The sequence below is a fragment of the Camelina sativa genome, chromosome 15 (assembly GCF_030686135.1).
Source record: "Camelina sativa cultivar CO46 ecotype springtype chromosome 15, ASM3068613v1".
In the NCBI taxonomy this organism is placed as follows: Eukaryota; Viridiplantae; Streptophyta; class Magnoliopsida; order Brassicales; family Brassicaceae; genus Camelina; species Camelina sativa.
Window position 1 is genome coordinate 14,242,051 of NC_141894.1, and position 15,071 is coordinate 14,257,121.

Sequence of the window (15,071 nt, forward strand, 5' to 3'; positions counted from 1 at the left end):
TTAAATAAAACCAGTCCGTAACTAAACATCATTCATATGGCAAACACCATTTTCGATACATGTTGGTTTGGAACTTGGAACACAATGAATCTTCATGAACCAATATTTTTACACATTTCTTTTCTGACCGAACTTTGCATTCATGAACACGATGAACAATATCAGTTAGATCACAGACCAAAGATTTAATTTTCTTCCCAATCCTAATATTCTATATAAAAGCATTATTGTATTTGATTTTCTCTAGATATATTAGAAAAATTTCTCAAAATACTACAGTTTCAGTTTTTTTTGTTTTCCAAAAATATCATTCTTAAGTTTTTTTTTTCAAAAATATCATAAAAATAATTATTTTCCAAAATACCAAAAATATTATTGGGTAAAAGTTGTTTTTTAGGTTTGGGTTGACAAATTTAGACTCATGATATAGTTTTTAGGATGTAAGGTTTAGTGATATTTTTGGGAAAAATCTTAAAAATTGTGTTTTTAGAAAAAAATCATTTTAGTGGTATATATGAGAATTGCCCTATATATTACTCGAGAAGTTAAATAGAGAAATTTAACACTAGAGTAATTTTTTCAATATTTAGTAATTTAGAATAATGCTATTAGAACGAATATCTTCATTATAGTAACAAATTTTTTTTCAAACAGTATTAAATAAAGTTTCTTAAATATAATTTGTTTAAAATATATAAATTTGTGACATCAGTAGCTATATTTTTTTGGCTAAAAAATTAGATAAAAATTATGGTACTAAATTTCTTTATAATTTTTGCAAATATTAATTCTACAAAAAATCATAAAAAGTAAAATTTCTTTACTATTGACAAAAATATATTGTGAGTTTATTATAGTTATTTCATGTTTTTCTTTTTATTCTATAATAAAGTTTTGAAATAACTGAACATTTCACCAAATAAATATTTATTTTTGATGTCCTACTATTATTTTTAGTTCTCGTGAACCATACATCTTTCAAAATACGTATTAAAGTTATAAAAATATAAAAATTAGGGAGACTTCAATGATTTGGGATGAAGTAAGTAAGCGAGGTGGAATAATCAATTTATATAATATCTATATATGTCTACGTCAAAGATAAGGTAACATATGTTTTTAATAACTACTCTGAGATCTTGTACAAATTAAAACTCCCTAATCCATCATTAATGTCAAATATTTGAGATTAAACCAATTCCAAAAGTGTTACAAAACAAAGTCCTATTTTGTTGCCCAAACCCAAAGAGAAGCCAAAGAAGAGCAGTTGGTGTTTGTGTTGAGTCTCTCTCTCTCTCTTTTGTAAAATTTACACATCAAAAGCAACAAAAAGCTTCAAACTTTCCTTTCTCCTTTCTCTTTCACTGCAAATTTTTCTCTAACCCACACAACAAAATGCGAAATTTCGTAAGAAGGAATTGAGAACGAATCCAATTCCCTTGATTCGAGGGTTCTTCTCCACTCCTCTCACTTTGTTTCTTCTTCTATCTCTGTCTCCTTCTCTCCTTCTTCTGTTTGTTCCAAATTTCTCTCCACGCCTTTTGTTCTTATCGGCCTGCTTCATCGGAACCGTTATGATTTGAGAGTTCTGCTGCATTTTCTCTGAATTTACCCTAAAGTACATATTTTTCACTTTCTTTTGATTGTTTTGAAATCGATTTGGTATTGCTTTATCTTCAACTAATCATGTTATTGAGTTTGTTTTTGGTTAAGTAATCATGGGCAATTCTCAAAATTTGATTTTGTTTTGTTTGATAGGTGTTCTGATTTGGGAATATACTTGTTAGGGTTTGGCTAGTGTGTGATAAAGTTTTAGGAACTGGTGAGAGAGTAAAGGTGTCAACTTTTTACTCGTTTTAGGTTATTTATATTGTACCAACTTCACCGTTTGGTATAAGTTCACGAGGGACTTCGCATTTGACTATCAACAATGTTCAGAATTGATTGGTTTAGCTTGTCCTTATATCTTGTCTCTTTTGTTGTTGTTTGTATTGTTGTATCAATTGGTCAAACGTTTCTTGTTACTTTGAATATGTTCTTTTAGGTGTGTGGAGTCAGTGTGAACTTATGTTTTTGTTATATCTTGTTGTAGGTGAAAGGCACTGGGGAAACCTGTCTAGTCGCTTGATATCTGAATTTTGTTGTTGTACATAGCTCTGGAGTAGACGTCATAGTTAGTGTATATCAAACTCTCTACTGACTTTTGCGTAAAGGGTGTATCTTGATATTTGGGTTGAGAATTCGAATTAAGGGGAAGCGATGGATACTGCCAAAGCATGGCTGAATAAGTTAAAGTCTAAAGGGAAGGAGAAATCTTCGAAAAAGAAGGAAGCTACTAGAAGTAATGTAAAGGATGGACCCAAAACAGCTGGAGGTGAAGAAGCTGTGTCAAATGTAACAAAGCAGAAGGCTGCAGCTGCAAAACAGTATATTGAAAATCATTACAAAAAACAAGTGCAAAGTCAGCAGCAAAGAAAGGAGCGGTATGGTTTCATTGCATATTTTCAAAATATAAAATGAAGTTTTTGTTCATTAGCATATAATTTCTTGACACCTGCTCAAGTTCCTGGCATACATATGTCTGGAAAGATAGTCATTTATTTGGTACCTCCTTAGGATCAGGAAAAATAGACATATGTGTTGTTGAAGATTAGCAGTCAAAAGGAGTCTTTTAGAGTTTGCTATCCTTAGGAGAAATTTATCTATCCGAGATGTTGATGTAAAATCATAATGTGGATTGACGAGAAGTTGGTGTGATTATTGTATCTTCGTTCCCCTGCTTTCTCTGAAAGTTTTTGTTTGTGGGCTATAGCTATGGAAGAAAATTTTGGTATAATAGATGTTTTCTGCTATTTATATGGGAACTTCTATTCATATCTTTTGCCTAAGAGCGTGTTTTGGGTAATTGTATTTGCTGCAGACGTGATATGCTGGAAAATAAGTTAGCTGCTGCAGAAGTCCCTGAGGAAGAGCAAAAGAATTTGCTTAAGGATTTAGAGAAAAAGGAAACTGAATACATGCGCCGACAGAGACATAAAATGGGAACTGATGACTTCGAGCCATTGACAATGATAGGAAAGGGAGCTTTTGGAGAGGTATCATTAATGTTACTGTAAACTTTTTCTTCTCTCACTGTTGTTTTGTTCAGCATCTCTGCACATCATCTTGATCGTCTCCTGTGAAATAGAATTGTTGAAACATCATTGTTTGTAACGGTTGGCCACCTTGAAGGGCTTGCATTCATGTGTACTTGATTTTTGGGAAGATGAACCTACCTGCAGTAGTTTTTGTATTCTTTGATCTATAGTGAGCTAGTGGCCTGTATGGTTTTTGCCACCTGAGAATGATTACAAGTTTTATTTGCACTCAGATTGCTTTTTCTAGTTTTAAGTATATGAACCAGGCGTTGGGGATACTGCTTAAAATTTGAAATGTTCATGCTAACGTTGACCAAAAGTACTTATAAGATTTTTTTATGTGTATTCTCTTCCCTTGATGCAGGTTAGGATATGTAGGGAGAAGGGAACAGGCCATGTCTATGCGATGAAAAAGCTTAAAAAGTCTGAGATGCTTCGTAGAGGCCAGGTATCTCCTTCAAGCTGCTTTTATTTGATATATCTTTGTTTTTTTTTTGGAAAGTGTTTGTTGAAATTTGAATACTTTTCAGGTGGAACATGTGAAAGCAGAGAGAAATTTACTTGCAGAAGTTGACAGCAATTGCATTGTGAAGCTGTATTGTTCTTTCCAAGATGAAGAGTATTTGTATCTTATTATGGAGTATCTACCTGGTGGAGATATGATGACATTACTTATGAGGAAAGATACACTTACTGAAGATGAGGCAAGATTTTATGTTGGGGAAACGGTCTTAGCTATTGAGTCCATTCATAAGCACAACTATATCCACAGGTCTAGTGAAGCAATCAGGCTATCTGAATAAATTATTAGCTCTTGAGTGGATTTTTATTTTTACTGTTCTAAGCATCTATTTACTTCTCCCATTTGTTACAGAGATATCAAGCCTGATAATCTGCTACTCGACAGAAGCGGTCACATGAAACTATCAGATTTTGGATTGTGTAAGCCATTAGACTGTAGTATCCTTCAGGAAAAAGATTTCATAGTTGCACACAACGTTAGTGGGGCTCTACAAAGTGATGGCCGCCCTGTGGCACCAAGACGCACCCGCTCACAAATGGAACAACTGCAAAACTGGCAGAGAAATAGAAGGATGCTTGTGAGTTTATGTTATACAAATCATTCTTTTCTTGTTCTGAGATGTCCACTTGTGCAAGTTTGAGTAAACAGTCATTACTTTATTCATCTTACGGAAGTTCTTCTCTCTGTTGATATATAAGTTTTCTGTTCAAATACAGCTTATTAAGTGAAATAATATCATTTGCAGGCTTATTCTACAGTTGGAACTCCTGACTATATTGCTCCAGAAGTTTTGTTGAAGAAAGGATATGGAATGGAATGTGATTGGTAGGTGCAGCAAACTTGTTGCGCTTGTTCCGTTTTGTTTCTTTAATTCAGAATAGTTGTTGTTGATGAATTCTTTTTGGGGGTTTTTATTCCATTAGGTGGTCTCTGGGTGCGATCATGTATGAAATGCTTGTGGGGTTTCCACCATTTTATTCAGACGAGCCAATGACAACTTGTAGAAAGGTATCCAATCCTCACTTTAACTAACTTCCATTAATCTTAAAGTTTTGCATTCGATTTTGTTCTTGATATTTTGATGATGCGTCTACGGTAATATGTGCAGTCGCCTACCTTTTAACCTTTCATCTCTGAATATCTTCTTGTTCTTTCTAATGCAGATAGTAAACTGGAGAAATTATTTAAAATTCCCGGATGAGGTTAGGCTATCACCAGAAGCCAAGGATCTTATTTGTAAACTTTTATGCAACGTAGAACAAAGGCTTGGAACAAAAGGAGCGAATGAAATTAAGGTGCTTTGTGCTTTAAGATTTGAAGGTCCCTTGTCTGAAGACTATTGATAAATGCATATTAAACGCTTTTTGTCGCTTTTTGTTGGCATTGCTTATAGGAACACCCTTGGTTCAGAGGTGTCGAATGGGAAAAATTGTATCAAATGAAGGCTGCTTTTATTCCTAAAGTCAATGACGAGTTGGACACTCAAAATTTCGAAAAATTTGAAGAGGTAAAAAACTTAAGTGTTCCGATCAGAAAAATGGTTTAAATATCTTGACAATGGCACTGCTCCAGTGATGCGTATGCAGCTGTTTGATGTAGAACTTAATATAAATTCTTCTGTAACAGACTGACAAGCAAGTTCCGAAGATGTCAAAATCAGGTCCATGGAGAAAGGTACAAAATTTGCTTGCTTTCATGTCTCACTTTCTAATGAAATAAGAAATTATAGCTTGAATTCATGCTTATATGCAATGTGTTGTCAGTAGCATTCTTAACATTAAAATGTCTTTGTTTGTTTCTTTGTATCTCCAGATGCTCTCATCCAAAGACATTAACTTTGTGGGTTATACTTACAAGAACGTTGAAATAGTAAATGATGATCAATTAACAGGGATAGGTAGAATCTCACTTATATAACTGATTTTGACTTGTAACTAAAACATGTCCTATGTTTGATCCGTTGTTAATCTATGTTGTGTTTACTGTTGCAGCTGAGCTGAAGAAGAAGAGCACAAAGCCAAAGCGACCATCAATTAAATCCCTATTTGGTAAATGCTATACTGAAATCCATTACATAGATAAAACAATCTATTTTCAGTTCATTGTCTCAGAATTGCCTAATATATATTATAGTATGGTTTTTAGCTCTAACCAGAATTGTTATTAAAAAAAACATTTCACAGAGGATGAATCAGCCAGTAGCACAACAAGTCACAACCAAGGAAGCTTCTTGAAACTCTTGCCAACACAGATCGAAGTCCCAGAGAAAGAAGGCAAATCCAGCTCATCTAGTGAAACCCTATCATCCTCTGCCACACGTTTCGACAATGTCACAGCCTAAAACCACCAGACTCTTTGCTACACAACAAAAGAAGGTTTGAGGTGGTGGCAGATTCATGGTTGGAGAAAGTACAGTTTCCTATGGGAAATGGATTGTTTGATTGTTGATAGAGAGACCTTATAAAGGATTTGTTCCAACATAGGGATATTGTTTTTGGGTTAATATCTTCTTCTTCTTCTTGTTCAAAAGGTTTTTATTAGTTGAAGCAAAAAGAAAGTAAATATTCGTCTTTCAGAAAATTGGGTTTCATTTGTTTGATTGTTTTGTTTGTTTGGGAGTAATCAAATTTGGTTTGTAGTTGTACCACACAGTTTCTCTAATGACTTTATTTCCTCCCACACTTCATCTCGCACATTAATTTTATTTGGTTTGATTGTGCAATGTACGGTTTTTTTATAGGGGATGTTTCAGTTTTAGTACGTTTTTGAGAAGTTATTAAGAAATAAGTACGTTTACTATTTAAAATAAGAAAAATAGGTGGTGAGAGAGAGAGAAGAGCGTGTGTGATGGTGAGACCGTGAGAGAGACGGTGTGTGAGTGTGAAAAAAAAACTCATCTTTATTATTTTTTTTTTCCTTTTTCTTTTTTCCCTTTATCATAACTACTCAAATAATTGTTAATGTAATTAAAGAATAAAAAATCTTTTCACATACAAAAAATATAGATTTTTTTCTTTACAATTTGATATACATTTTGTTATATTATTCTAAATATATTTTATATTACAACTGATGTATATGATTGTTCTGTACACTGGATGGTTTTTAATCCATACACATTTATTATTAGATTGTTTTGATCTGTATATGTTTATGTCTGGATGGTTTTGATATGTACACATTTATAACTGGATGGTTTGAATTATACATGTTTTTTATAATTTGATATGCATTTTGTTTGATGATTTTATATGATAATGTTAAATATTTTTTACAAATTTTGTATCCATACATAGTGTAAAAAGACCTGTATAATTAAAATTATCCAGCCATAAAATATGTATAATTAAAATTATCCAGCCATAAAATATGTACAGATAAAAACAATCCAGCAACAAACGTGTGTGGACTAAAATCATCTAACAATAATGATTAAAAACTATCCAGTGTACAGAACAATCATATACATCAGTTGTTATATAAAATATATTTAAAATAATAAAACAAAATAAATATCAAATTATAAAGAAAAAACATAGATTTTATAATTTTTATATGAAAACATATATGAAATTACTAAAACAAAATGCATGTAAAATTTTAAAGAAAAAATATAAATTTTTATGTATCTGAAAATTTCCAAAAAAAACTAATTTATACTCAGTGTATTTCAAGTTTAGATTAGAAAGTGTAATAATAAAAAAAAAAAAAGTTAAGCTACGTCAATGGCAGAAGAAAAGGGGGAAAAAAAAAACGACTGCTGACCCCACTTTTCTCTCTACCTCCCTCTCTCTCACTCACGCCATCTTCTTTTCTCCCTGTATCTAATAGAAAGAAGAGATTTCTAACAAATCTACCACATTACAAAACAATTTTTATGGGTTCTACCACATTACATAACTCCTTTCCTAGAATACCACATACATCATATGAATTGACTAAATTATCCCTCTTTAGTTATCTCATTTACTTTTACAAAATTAAAGAATATATATGTGTGTCTTATACCATTCTCTCTCATGCTCCATGTCGAGAAACCCTATCTAATTATATTCTCCGGCGCCGTTGAAGATTTGAGATCTCCATGTTAAACTTTTTTGCAATATATTTTCTGTTTTAACTCTTTTGTAGCTGTCTCAATCTTTTCAAAACTTTCAAATCTCTCAACCTCTTTTTAGGCCGACAAACTTTCAAACATTTCCAAGTTCTGTCCACATCTCATATGTTGAAGCTTTTACTCCTAGATCTACCTCAAGTCTTCAGATCTGATCAATTCAAATCTCGGCGGAAGCTCCCTTGAAGTCTCTTTGCAGCATATCTACGCTGTCCCCTTCCTCTATGGTGATGAGTGCCTCAACTCTGATCATCCGCTCATTGTTGCATAGCCACCACACCATGCCATGGGATTGTTGTAAAAGGAGATTAAGTTTTCTGAAAATGGGCTATATTTTTTGTCCATCATGTTAATTGTTTCACATTATTTTTATTTTGTCTACGACATTTGTTGTCCATATTATTTTATTTTGTCTACAGTATTTGTTGTCCACTGTAATATTTTTTTGTCTACTATCCATAATCTTGTCTACAAAAAATATTTGTCTACATTAATATTTTTAGTGGACAAGTTATAAGTAATGTCTATCGTTTATTACTCTACGACACATTAATTTAGTGGTGGTAGACAAAATTATGTCAAATATAATTATTGTTTACAGGATAAATATTGTCCATAACATATATTTTGTCTATTATATATATTATTAGTTATTTGGTTAACCAATTAAAAAATCTAAATACATAAAATATATAGATACATAGTTACATACTTTTGTCATGTTATACTTTATTAAAAGCAAAGTCAGCCGATTGCTGATTGCTGCGTGTTCCCTTTTTTTATTATTATTATTTTGTCATGTACAACCACTCAAATAAACAAACAACACAGCTGTCTCCAAATAATTCACGTGTTATTTCTAGTCAATTACATACAGGGCAGTTTAGTCATTTTATGTACCCCATATGGTAGATCGAAAAAAGTATTTCTGTTTGTGGTAGAATTAGAAAGATTTTAACCAAATGTGGTAGAATTGATAAAATTCCCTAGAAAGAAAGTCAAGTATACTATTTCTTTAATTATGAATAGTAAACGTACTAAAAAAATCAATTTGTTTTTGAAAACGTACTAAAAACACAAATACCTCTTTTTTATATGGTTTGGTTTGGTTTTTTCTGTACCGGTTCTCATAGTCATTATAGTCACGTGTTACGAAATTTCATAGTATTGGGCCTGGCGGTGTGGCCCAGATCCATTCTCAAGACAGTCAAATTTCTCAATAAATTATGGAACGAGCATTAAAGCAGAAGCGACAGCACAGAGCAGAAGAATCCGAGTCTGTGTATTTGAGTCTTCCCGAAGAGCTTCTGAGAAATCTCTGAAAGATGCAGGTATGTATTTTTTTCGATTCGAAACCCTAGTTTTATTTCTTGTTCTTCTTACCTCCAATTTTATACGATTTCTTAAAGATTAAACTAAGCATAGCTAAAATCTGGGAATAATTTGCCTTTAATTTTTATTTATAAAGGTTAGGTTTTTGTTATGAAATCTCACTTTTTTTTTTGTTTTTTGGTATGTTTGTGCAGGCGAGTGATAGGTTTAACATAAATTCTCAGCTTGAGCATCTTCAAGCTAAGTATGTTGGTACGGGTCATGCGGATTTGAGCAGATTGTAAGTTTTTTCTTTTTTCCACTTTTTTGTATGGATTTTTTTTTTCTGGATTCTGAATTTGTGGACTAATTGGTATTTTGTATGTTTATGTGGTAGTGAATGGGCTGTGAACATTCAGCGTGATAGTTATGCTTCATACATTGGTCACTACCCGATGCTTTCTTACTTTGCAATTGCTGAGAACGAATCCATTGGTCGAGAGCGCTACAACTTCATGCAGGTTTGTCTTTCTTTTTCTTGCTTCTTGTGTTCTTTCAAGTCAAGAATCATATTGAAATTGTGAATGTGTTAGTGTCTAAGGGACAGGAAGAATCAGGGTTAGGATTATTGATTCTAGGTTTTAGGTGATGAGGGTTGTTTCTAATGGTTATGATATGTTTAGTTTTCAACTTTTCATCTGGCTCTTTTGTGCAAGATTGTGTCTATGCAATATGCAGAGTATCTAGTATCTACACTCCGTTGCTTCATCCTTTTTCCTGTTCTTTTACCCTCAAGATTCAGTGACTTTGCTTATAGCTTTTACTTAAGCTTAGGCGGCTCTATTAGGATACTTGACTATAGCTTTTCTAATTAATAGACATCCGTCTATGGGTTACAATCAGTTTTAAAGGGTAGAAATCAGGTCATGCTGTCGTACCAAAGTTTACAACTGAGTTACTAGTTTAACCGCGGAACTAACCCTTTCCCTTCTATTGCATTCTACAAGCATCTTTTGATTCAGGTTAATGTCAATCTCATGTTTCCCGTTCAGCTAATAACTCCAAAATTCTTTGATTTTGTTTGCAGAAAATGCTTTTACCTTGCGGCCTTCCTCCAGAAAGAGAAGACGAGTAAGAAGAGCTTGCAAGTATGTGCCTCTGTGTGTGGCATTTGGAATCAGAAAACATTCTATCATTTTAGCACTCCTCTTCTTTGACTTCTTCGTCAATGTAATTGCCAAAAGGCTTCTCCTTGTTCTTAGTTCATAATGCAGTCCTTGATTGTAGTCTTCCGAATTGGTTGATACTTTGATACCAATTGCTGAGCATGATCGAAACTTTCGTACTTGGTTATAAATCTATACTAGTATTTTTAATATGGTTTTGGAAACATTTACCATTAAATGCTTATATTCATACCCAAACAAGTATTGTTAGTGGTTTTGGAAACATTTACAATTAAATGTTTATATTCATATCCAAATAAGTTTTGTTAATTCTCTCTACTATCCTTATAACCAAACATAATTAAAATATTTTAAATATCTATATATATATATATATAATGTTATAAAATTAATATAGATATTTAGAAGATTTATTCCAAATTAAAAAAATATTCTCTTATAATCTCTTTTTAATTTTCAATTTTAAACGTAATGAATCATCATATAATACATACAATTAATAAAAATATATATTTTTGCAGATATTGTAATTTGAATTTTTTTTAAGCGAACATATATTAATCAATTAATATAAAAAGTGCATTCAACATACATATATATGAAATTTACGGTATATTACTCAATTATAAAAATTTAAGAAGTTTATAATTTATAACTGATATATCTAAACTTAATAAAAAAATTTAAAATTATTAATACTTAAACATATTAAATTTCTAAAATAACACTAACAATTTATATTACATGACGGTTTATATGACATGTTAAAAATAAATTATTTTTAATATGATACTTCAATATAGTTTAAATCCTCATTTTACTATTTTAACTACACTAATATAAAATATGACGAATCAAACTAATTTAATTAAGATTGTACAAAAATTGTTGTGTGCAGATTATATACCAAAATAACTAAAATTAACAATTAGCAAAATTTAGTAATAAAATAGTACCTAAACAAAAGAAAAAAAATTGCTACCGCCGGGCTAATCATCTAGTAGCCTTGATACAATTGTGTCAACCTTGATCTAATATGATAACTTTCTTAGATCTTTTTGCAGAAAATGCTTTTTACCTTGCTGCCTTCCTCCAGTAAGAGAAGACGAGTAAGAATATCTTGCAAGTGTGTGTGTGGCATTTGGAATCAGAAAACATTGTAGTATTCTGAATTGGTTATTGAACATGTTCGAAACTTTTGTTGGTTATAAAGAGTCTTGATACAAATACAATTGTGTCACAAGTTGAGTTTTTAAATAAATGACCAACAAATAAAAATGAAACCTTTGTCGTTTGTTAATGGCGAGTCCCTGAGAAGACAAAGTAGTAAACACTCATTTCTTGAGATGAGTTCATCAAAAACCCTAATCAGAACCCTGATTAAGAACCCAAATCGGATCAAATCCAAGTATCAAGCCAAGCAGCTTCACGCACAGTTCATCAGAACTCAATCACTCTCACACACATCAGCTTCAATCATAATCTCAATCTACACAAACCTCAAACTCTTGCACGAAGCTTTGCTTCTATTCAAAACGCTCGAGTCTCCTCCTGTTCTAGCATGGAAGTCAGTAATCAGATGCTTCACAGACCAATCTTTATTCTCCCGCGCGTTAGCTTCGTTCGTAGAAATGAGAGCTTCTGGGAGATGCCCAGATCACAATGTGTTCCCTTCTGTGCTGAAATCGTGTACGATGATGACGGATTTGAGATTTGGTGAGTCTGTTCATGGGTGTATCGTTAGGCTTGGTATGGATTGTGATTTGTATACAGGTAATGCGTTGATGAATATGTATGCTAAGCTTCTGGGTATGGGTTCAAAGATTAGTGTAGGTGAAGTGTTCGACGAAATGCCTCAAAGAACTTCATGTGACGATTTAAAGGATGAAACTTGCATTATGCCTTTAGGAATGGATAGTGTGAGAAAAGTTTTCGAAGTGTTGCCTAGAAAGGATGTTGTGTCCTATAACACTATCATTGCAGGGTATGCACAGAGTGGAATGTATGAAGATGGTTTGAGAATGGTTAGGGAGATGGGAACTACTGATTTAAAGCCTGATGCTTTCACTTTGTCCAGTGTGCTTCCGATATTTTCTGAGTATGTGGATGTTATTAAGGGAAAGGAGATTCACGGGTATGCGATTAGGAAGGGGATTGATAGTGATGTATATTTCGGGAGTAGCTTAGTTGATATGTATGCAAAAAGTGCTCGGATTGAAGACTCGGAAAGAGTGTTTTTTGGCTTGTCTCGTCGGGATAGTATCTCATGGAACTCGCTTGTAGCTGGTTATGTACAGAACGGTAGATACGATGAGGCTCTGAGATTATTTAGGCAAATGGTGATGAAAAAGGTTAGGCCAGGACCTGTGGCATTCTCAAGTGTGATTCCTGCTTGTGCTCACCTAGCTACCTTGCACCTTGGGAAACAACTTCATGGATATGTATTGAGAGGTGGCTTTGGCAGTAACATATTCATATCTAGTGCACTTGTCGATATGTACTCGAAATGTGGGAATATTAATGCTGCCAGGAAGATTTTTGACAGGATGAATGTACATGATGAAGTATCATGGACGGCTATTATAATGGGGTATGCGTTACATGGTTTTGGACATGAAGCTGTTTCCTTGTTTGAGGAGATGAAACAGCAGGGAGTGAAACCGAATCATGTGGCGTTTGTTGCTGTACTAACTGCTTGTAGTCATGTTGGGTTGGTAGATGAGGCGTGGGGATATTTCAACAGCATGACTAAGGTTTACGGTTTAAACCATGAGTTAGAACATTATGCTGCTGTTGCGGATCTTCTAGGCCGTGCAGGGAAACTAGAAGAAGCATATGAGTTTATTTCAAAGATGCGTGTTGAATCGACAGGTAGTGTCTGGTCTACCTTGTTGTCTTCTTGCAGCGTTCACAAGAATCTTGAGCTAGCTGAGAAGGTAGCGGAGAAGATATTCGCTATTGATTCTGAAAACATGGGAGCTTATGTTCTGATGTGCAATATGTATGCATCTAATGGGAGATGGAAAGAAATGGCGAAACTGAGATTGAGAATGAGGAAAAAAGGATTGCGGAAAAAGCCAGCTTGTAGTTGGATCGAAGTGAAAAACAAAACTCATGGGTTTGTTTCAGGAGATAGATCGCATCCGAGTATGGACAGAATCAACGAGTTTCTTGATGGTGTAATGGAACAGATGGAGAAAGAAGGGTATGTTGCAGACACAAGCGGTGTACTTCACGATGTAGACGATGAACATAAGAGAGAGCTTTTGTTTGGACACAGCGAGAGACTGGCTGTTGCCTTTGGTATCATCAACACAGAACCTGGCACGACAATTAGGGTGACTAAGAACATAAGGATCTGCAGGGATTGTCATGTCGCGATCAAGTTTATCTCGAAGATCACGGAGAGAGAGATTATTGTAAGGGATAATAGCAGATTCCACCATTTCAACCGTGGAAGTTGTTCTTGTGGAGACTATTGGTAAAGAAGTCTGCAACTTTTGACTTCATGTTTGTTCAGAGACAGAGACAACATCGCATAGGTAACATACTATTACAGTGATTGTAGTGTTAGGCAAAGAAATGAATTCGTACCGCTAAGTGAAAACATTTCTTTTTGTGGTTTGTAATTGGGATAGTTCTTGAGGTGTAACTCAATTCGCATATGACCATGTGATCTTTCAGAGCTCAGACCAACAGTATCATCAATAGCCGCCTATGTGGTCATATGTGATTTTATTATCATTTAGTTCGGCCTAACTTTACAATTATTTCTTCTATGTAGTGGTCTCTCATAATGCATAGTTCTTTAATCTTAGAATGGCAAACACGTTTTCAATAAAATGTTAGCTTTGCCGTACAAATTATACGTTTATCTTATAAGTTATAACGATCATGGACAATAACGAATAATTTTCTTTTGCTTTTTCAGAACAATTAAGTACTATTAGTTACAGGACCGAGTTAGCAGCACGTAGTTTGTTTAATCGCGTGGTGGTCTGATTGTCTGAACATAGTGAAATCATTACATACTAGCGGAGAAGCTTTTTGACCAACGACACCAACCTACGACAACTTTACTTTACTTCTGGACACCAACCTACGACAACTTCACTTATAAATATTTCTATTCTTCTTCCTTATGTTTTCAGAAAGATTTTAAAACCCTCTCTCTGTTTTTTATTTCCCTCGCTCTAAGCCATGGAGGCTCCCAAGTCTCTCATCCTCCTCTTCTTCCTCCTATTCGCTTTCTACTTCCTCTCCACGTCCATCGCTGACGATGGAGCGGCAATGCTCGCGTTGGCTAAATCGTTTAGTCATCCGCCAACAGACTGGTCAGCAACTACCTCGTCTAACAACTACTGCCGATGGACTGGCATAAGCTGCATCTCTGGCCGCGTTTCCATTGTGAATCTTGAGAAACATGGTTTAGTCGGGTTTGTTTCTCCGACCATTGCAAATCTCACTTCTCTGAAGAGTATCTACCTTAATGACAACAAGTTAACCGGCATTATACCTAAGGAGTTGACATTTATGACTAGTCTACGGTTGATCGACGTCTCCAACAACAACCTCACCGGGAAAATACCGAAGTTTCCGGCTTCGGTTAATTTTATTTACAAACCTGGTAACTCTTTGCTGGGAACTATTGCCGGAGATTCTTCGACAAAACATGGAACCGGTGGTAGTTGGAGTGTTTTAATGGCTTGTGTGATCACTTTCGCAATCACGATTTTTCTGGTCTTTTTAGGATGGGTGGCTCGAAAAATTGTTTTAAAAATGAGGAACGGGGTAGATAA

At 34.0% G+C, this 15,071-nt stretch overlaps 3 protein-coding genes across 4 annotated transcripts; all 3 read left to right on the forward strand.

Annotated features, from left to right (window-relative positions):
• The first annotated feature begins 1,103 nt into the window (after window positions 1-1,103).
• On the forward strand, window positions 1,104-6,341 carry LOC104746824 (uncharacterized). The gene is made up of 14 exons (XM_010468355.3): window positions 1,104-1,618; window positions 2,093-2,483; window positions 2,921-3,095; window positions 3,502-3,585; window positions 3,668-3,909; window positions 4,012-4,237; window positions 4,406-4,485; window positions 4,584-4,668; window positions 4,824-4,955; window positions 5,054-5,167; window positions 5,287-5,334; window positions 5,473-5,557; window positions 5,652-5,708; window positions 5,844-6,341. Exons 2-14 carry the CDS (start codon window positions 2,260-2,262, stop codon window positions 5,999-6,001), a joined length of 1,710 nt encoding a protein of 569 aa, XP_010466657.1. The 5' UTR covers window positions 1,104-1,618; window positions 2,093-2,259; the 3' UTR covers window positions 6,002-6,341.
• A 2,603-nt stretch (window positions 6,342-8,944) lies between these two features.
• LOC104746825 (uncharacterized protein At4g14342) lies at window positions 8,945-10,463 on the forward strand. Its single transcript, XM_010468356.3, has 4 exons — window positions 8,945-9,105; window positions 9,301-9,386; window positions 9,483-9,606; window positions 10,173-10,463. The coding sequence occupies exons 1-4, from the start codon at window positions 9,100-9,102 to the stop codon at window positions 10,218-10,220; spliced, it is 264 nt and encodes an 87-aa protein (XP_010466658.1). The 5' UTR covers window positions 8,945-9,099; the 3' UTR covers window positions 10,221-10,463.
• A 1,038-nt stretch (window positions 10,464-11,501) lies between these two features.
• Window positions 11,502-14,439, forward strand: LOC104746826 (putative pentatricopeptide repeat-containing protein At3g23330). Of its 2 annotated transcripts, none has more exons than XM_087488600.1 (2): window positions 11,502-13,814; window positions 14,204-14,439. In XM_087488600.1, the coding sequence occupies exon 1, from the start codon at window positions 11,550-11,552 to the stop codon at window positions 13,755-13,757; it is 2,208 nt and encodes a 735-aa protein (XP_087344726.1). In that variant the 5' UTR covers window positions 11,502-11,549; the 3' UTR covers window positions 13,758-13,814; window positions 14,204-14,439. The 2 variants fall into 2 exon arrangements, with proteins under 2 accessions (XP_087344726.1, XP_019092113.2); XM_019236568.2 differs by lacking the exon at window positions 14,204-14,439 and having other exon boundaries at window positions 11,696-11,988; window positions 12,101-13,881.
• The last annotated feature ends 632 nt before the right edge of the window (window positions 14,440-15,071 follow it).

Bases quoted from the DNA above. Each gene is read 5' to 3' on its own strand.
- LOC104746824 (XM_010468355.3), top strand. From the start codon at position 2,260: ATGGATACTGCCAAAGCATGGCTGAATAAGTTAAAGTCTAAAGGGAAG. The intron at 2,484-2,920 runs GTATGGTTTCAT...TATTTGCTGCAG, and splicing joins CAGCAGCAAAGAAAGGAGCG to ACGTGATATGCTGGAAAATA. The intron at 3,910-4,011 runs GTCTAGTGAAGC...CATTTGTTACAG, and splicing joins AAGCACAACTATATCCACAG to AGATATCAAGCCTGATAATC.
- LOC104746825 (XM_010468356.3), top strand. The intron at 9,387-9,482 runs GTAAGTTTTTTC...TTTATGTGGTAG, and splicing joins CATGCGGATTTGAGCAGATT to TGAATGGGCTGTGAACATTC. The intron at 9,607-10,172 runs GTTTGTCTTTCT...TTTTGTTTGCAG, and splicing joins AGCGCTACAACTTCATGCAG to AAAATGCTTTTACCTTGCGG.
- LOC104746826 (XM_087488600.1), top strand. From the start codon at position 11,550: ATGAAACCTTTGTCGTTTGTTAATGGCGAGTCCCTGAGAAGACAAAGT.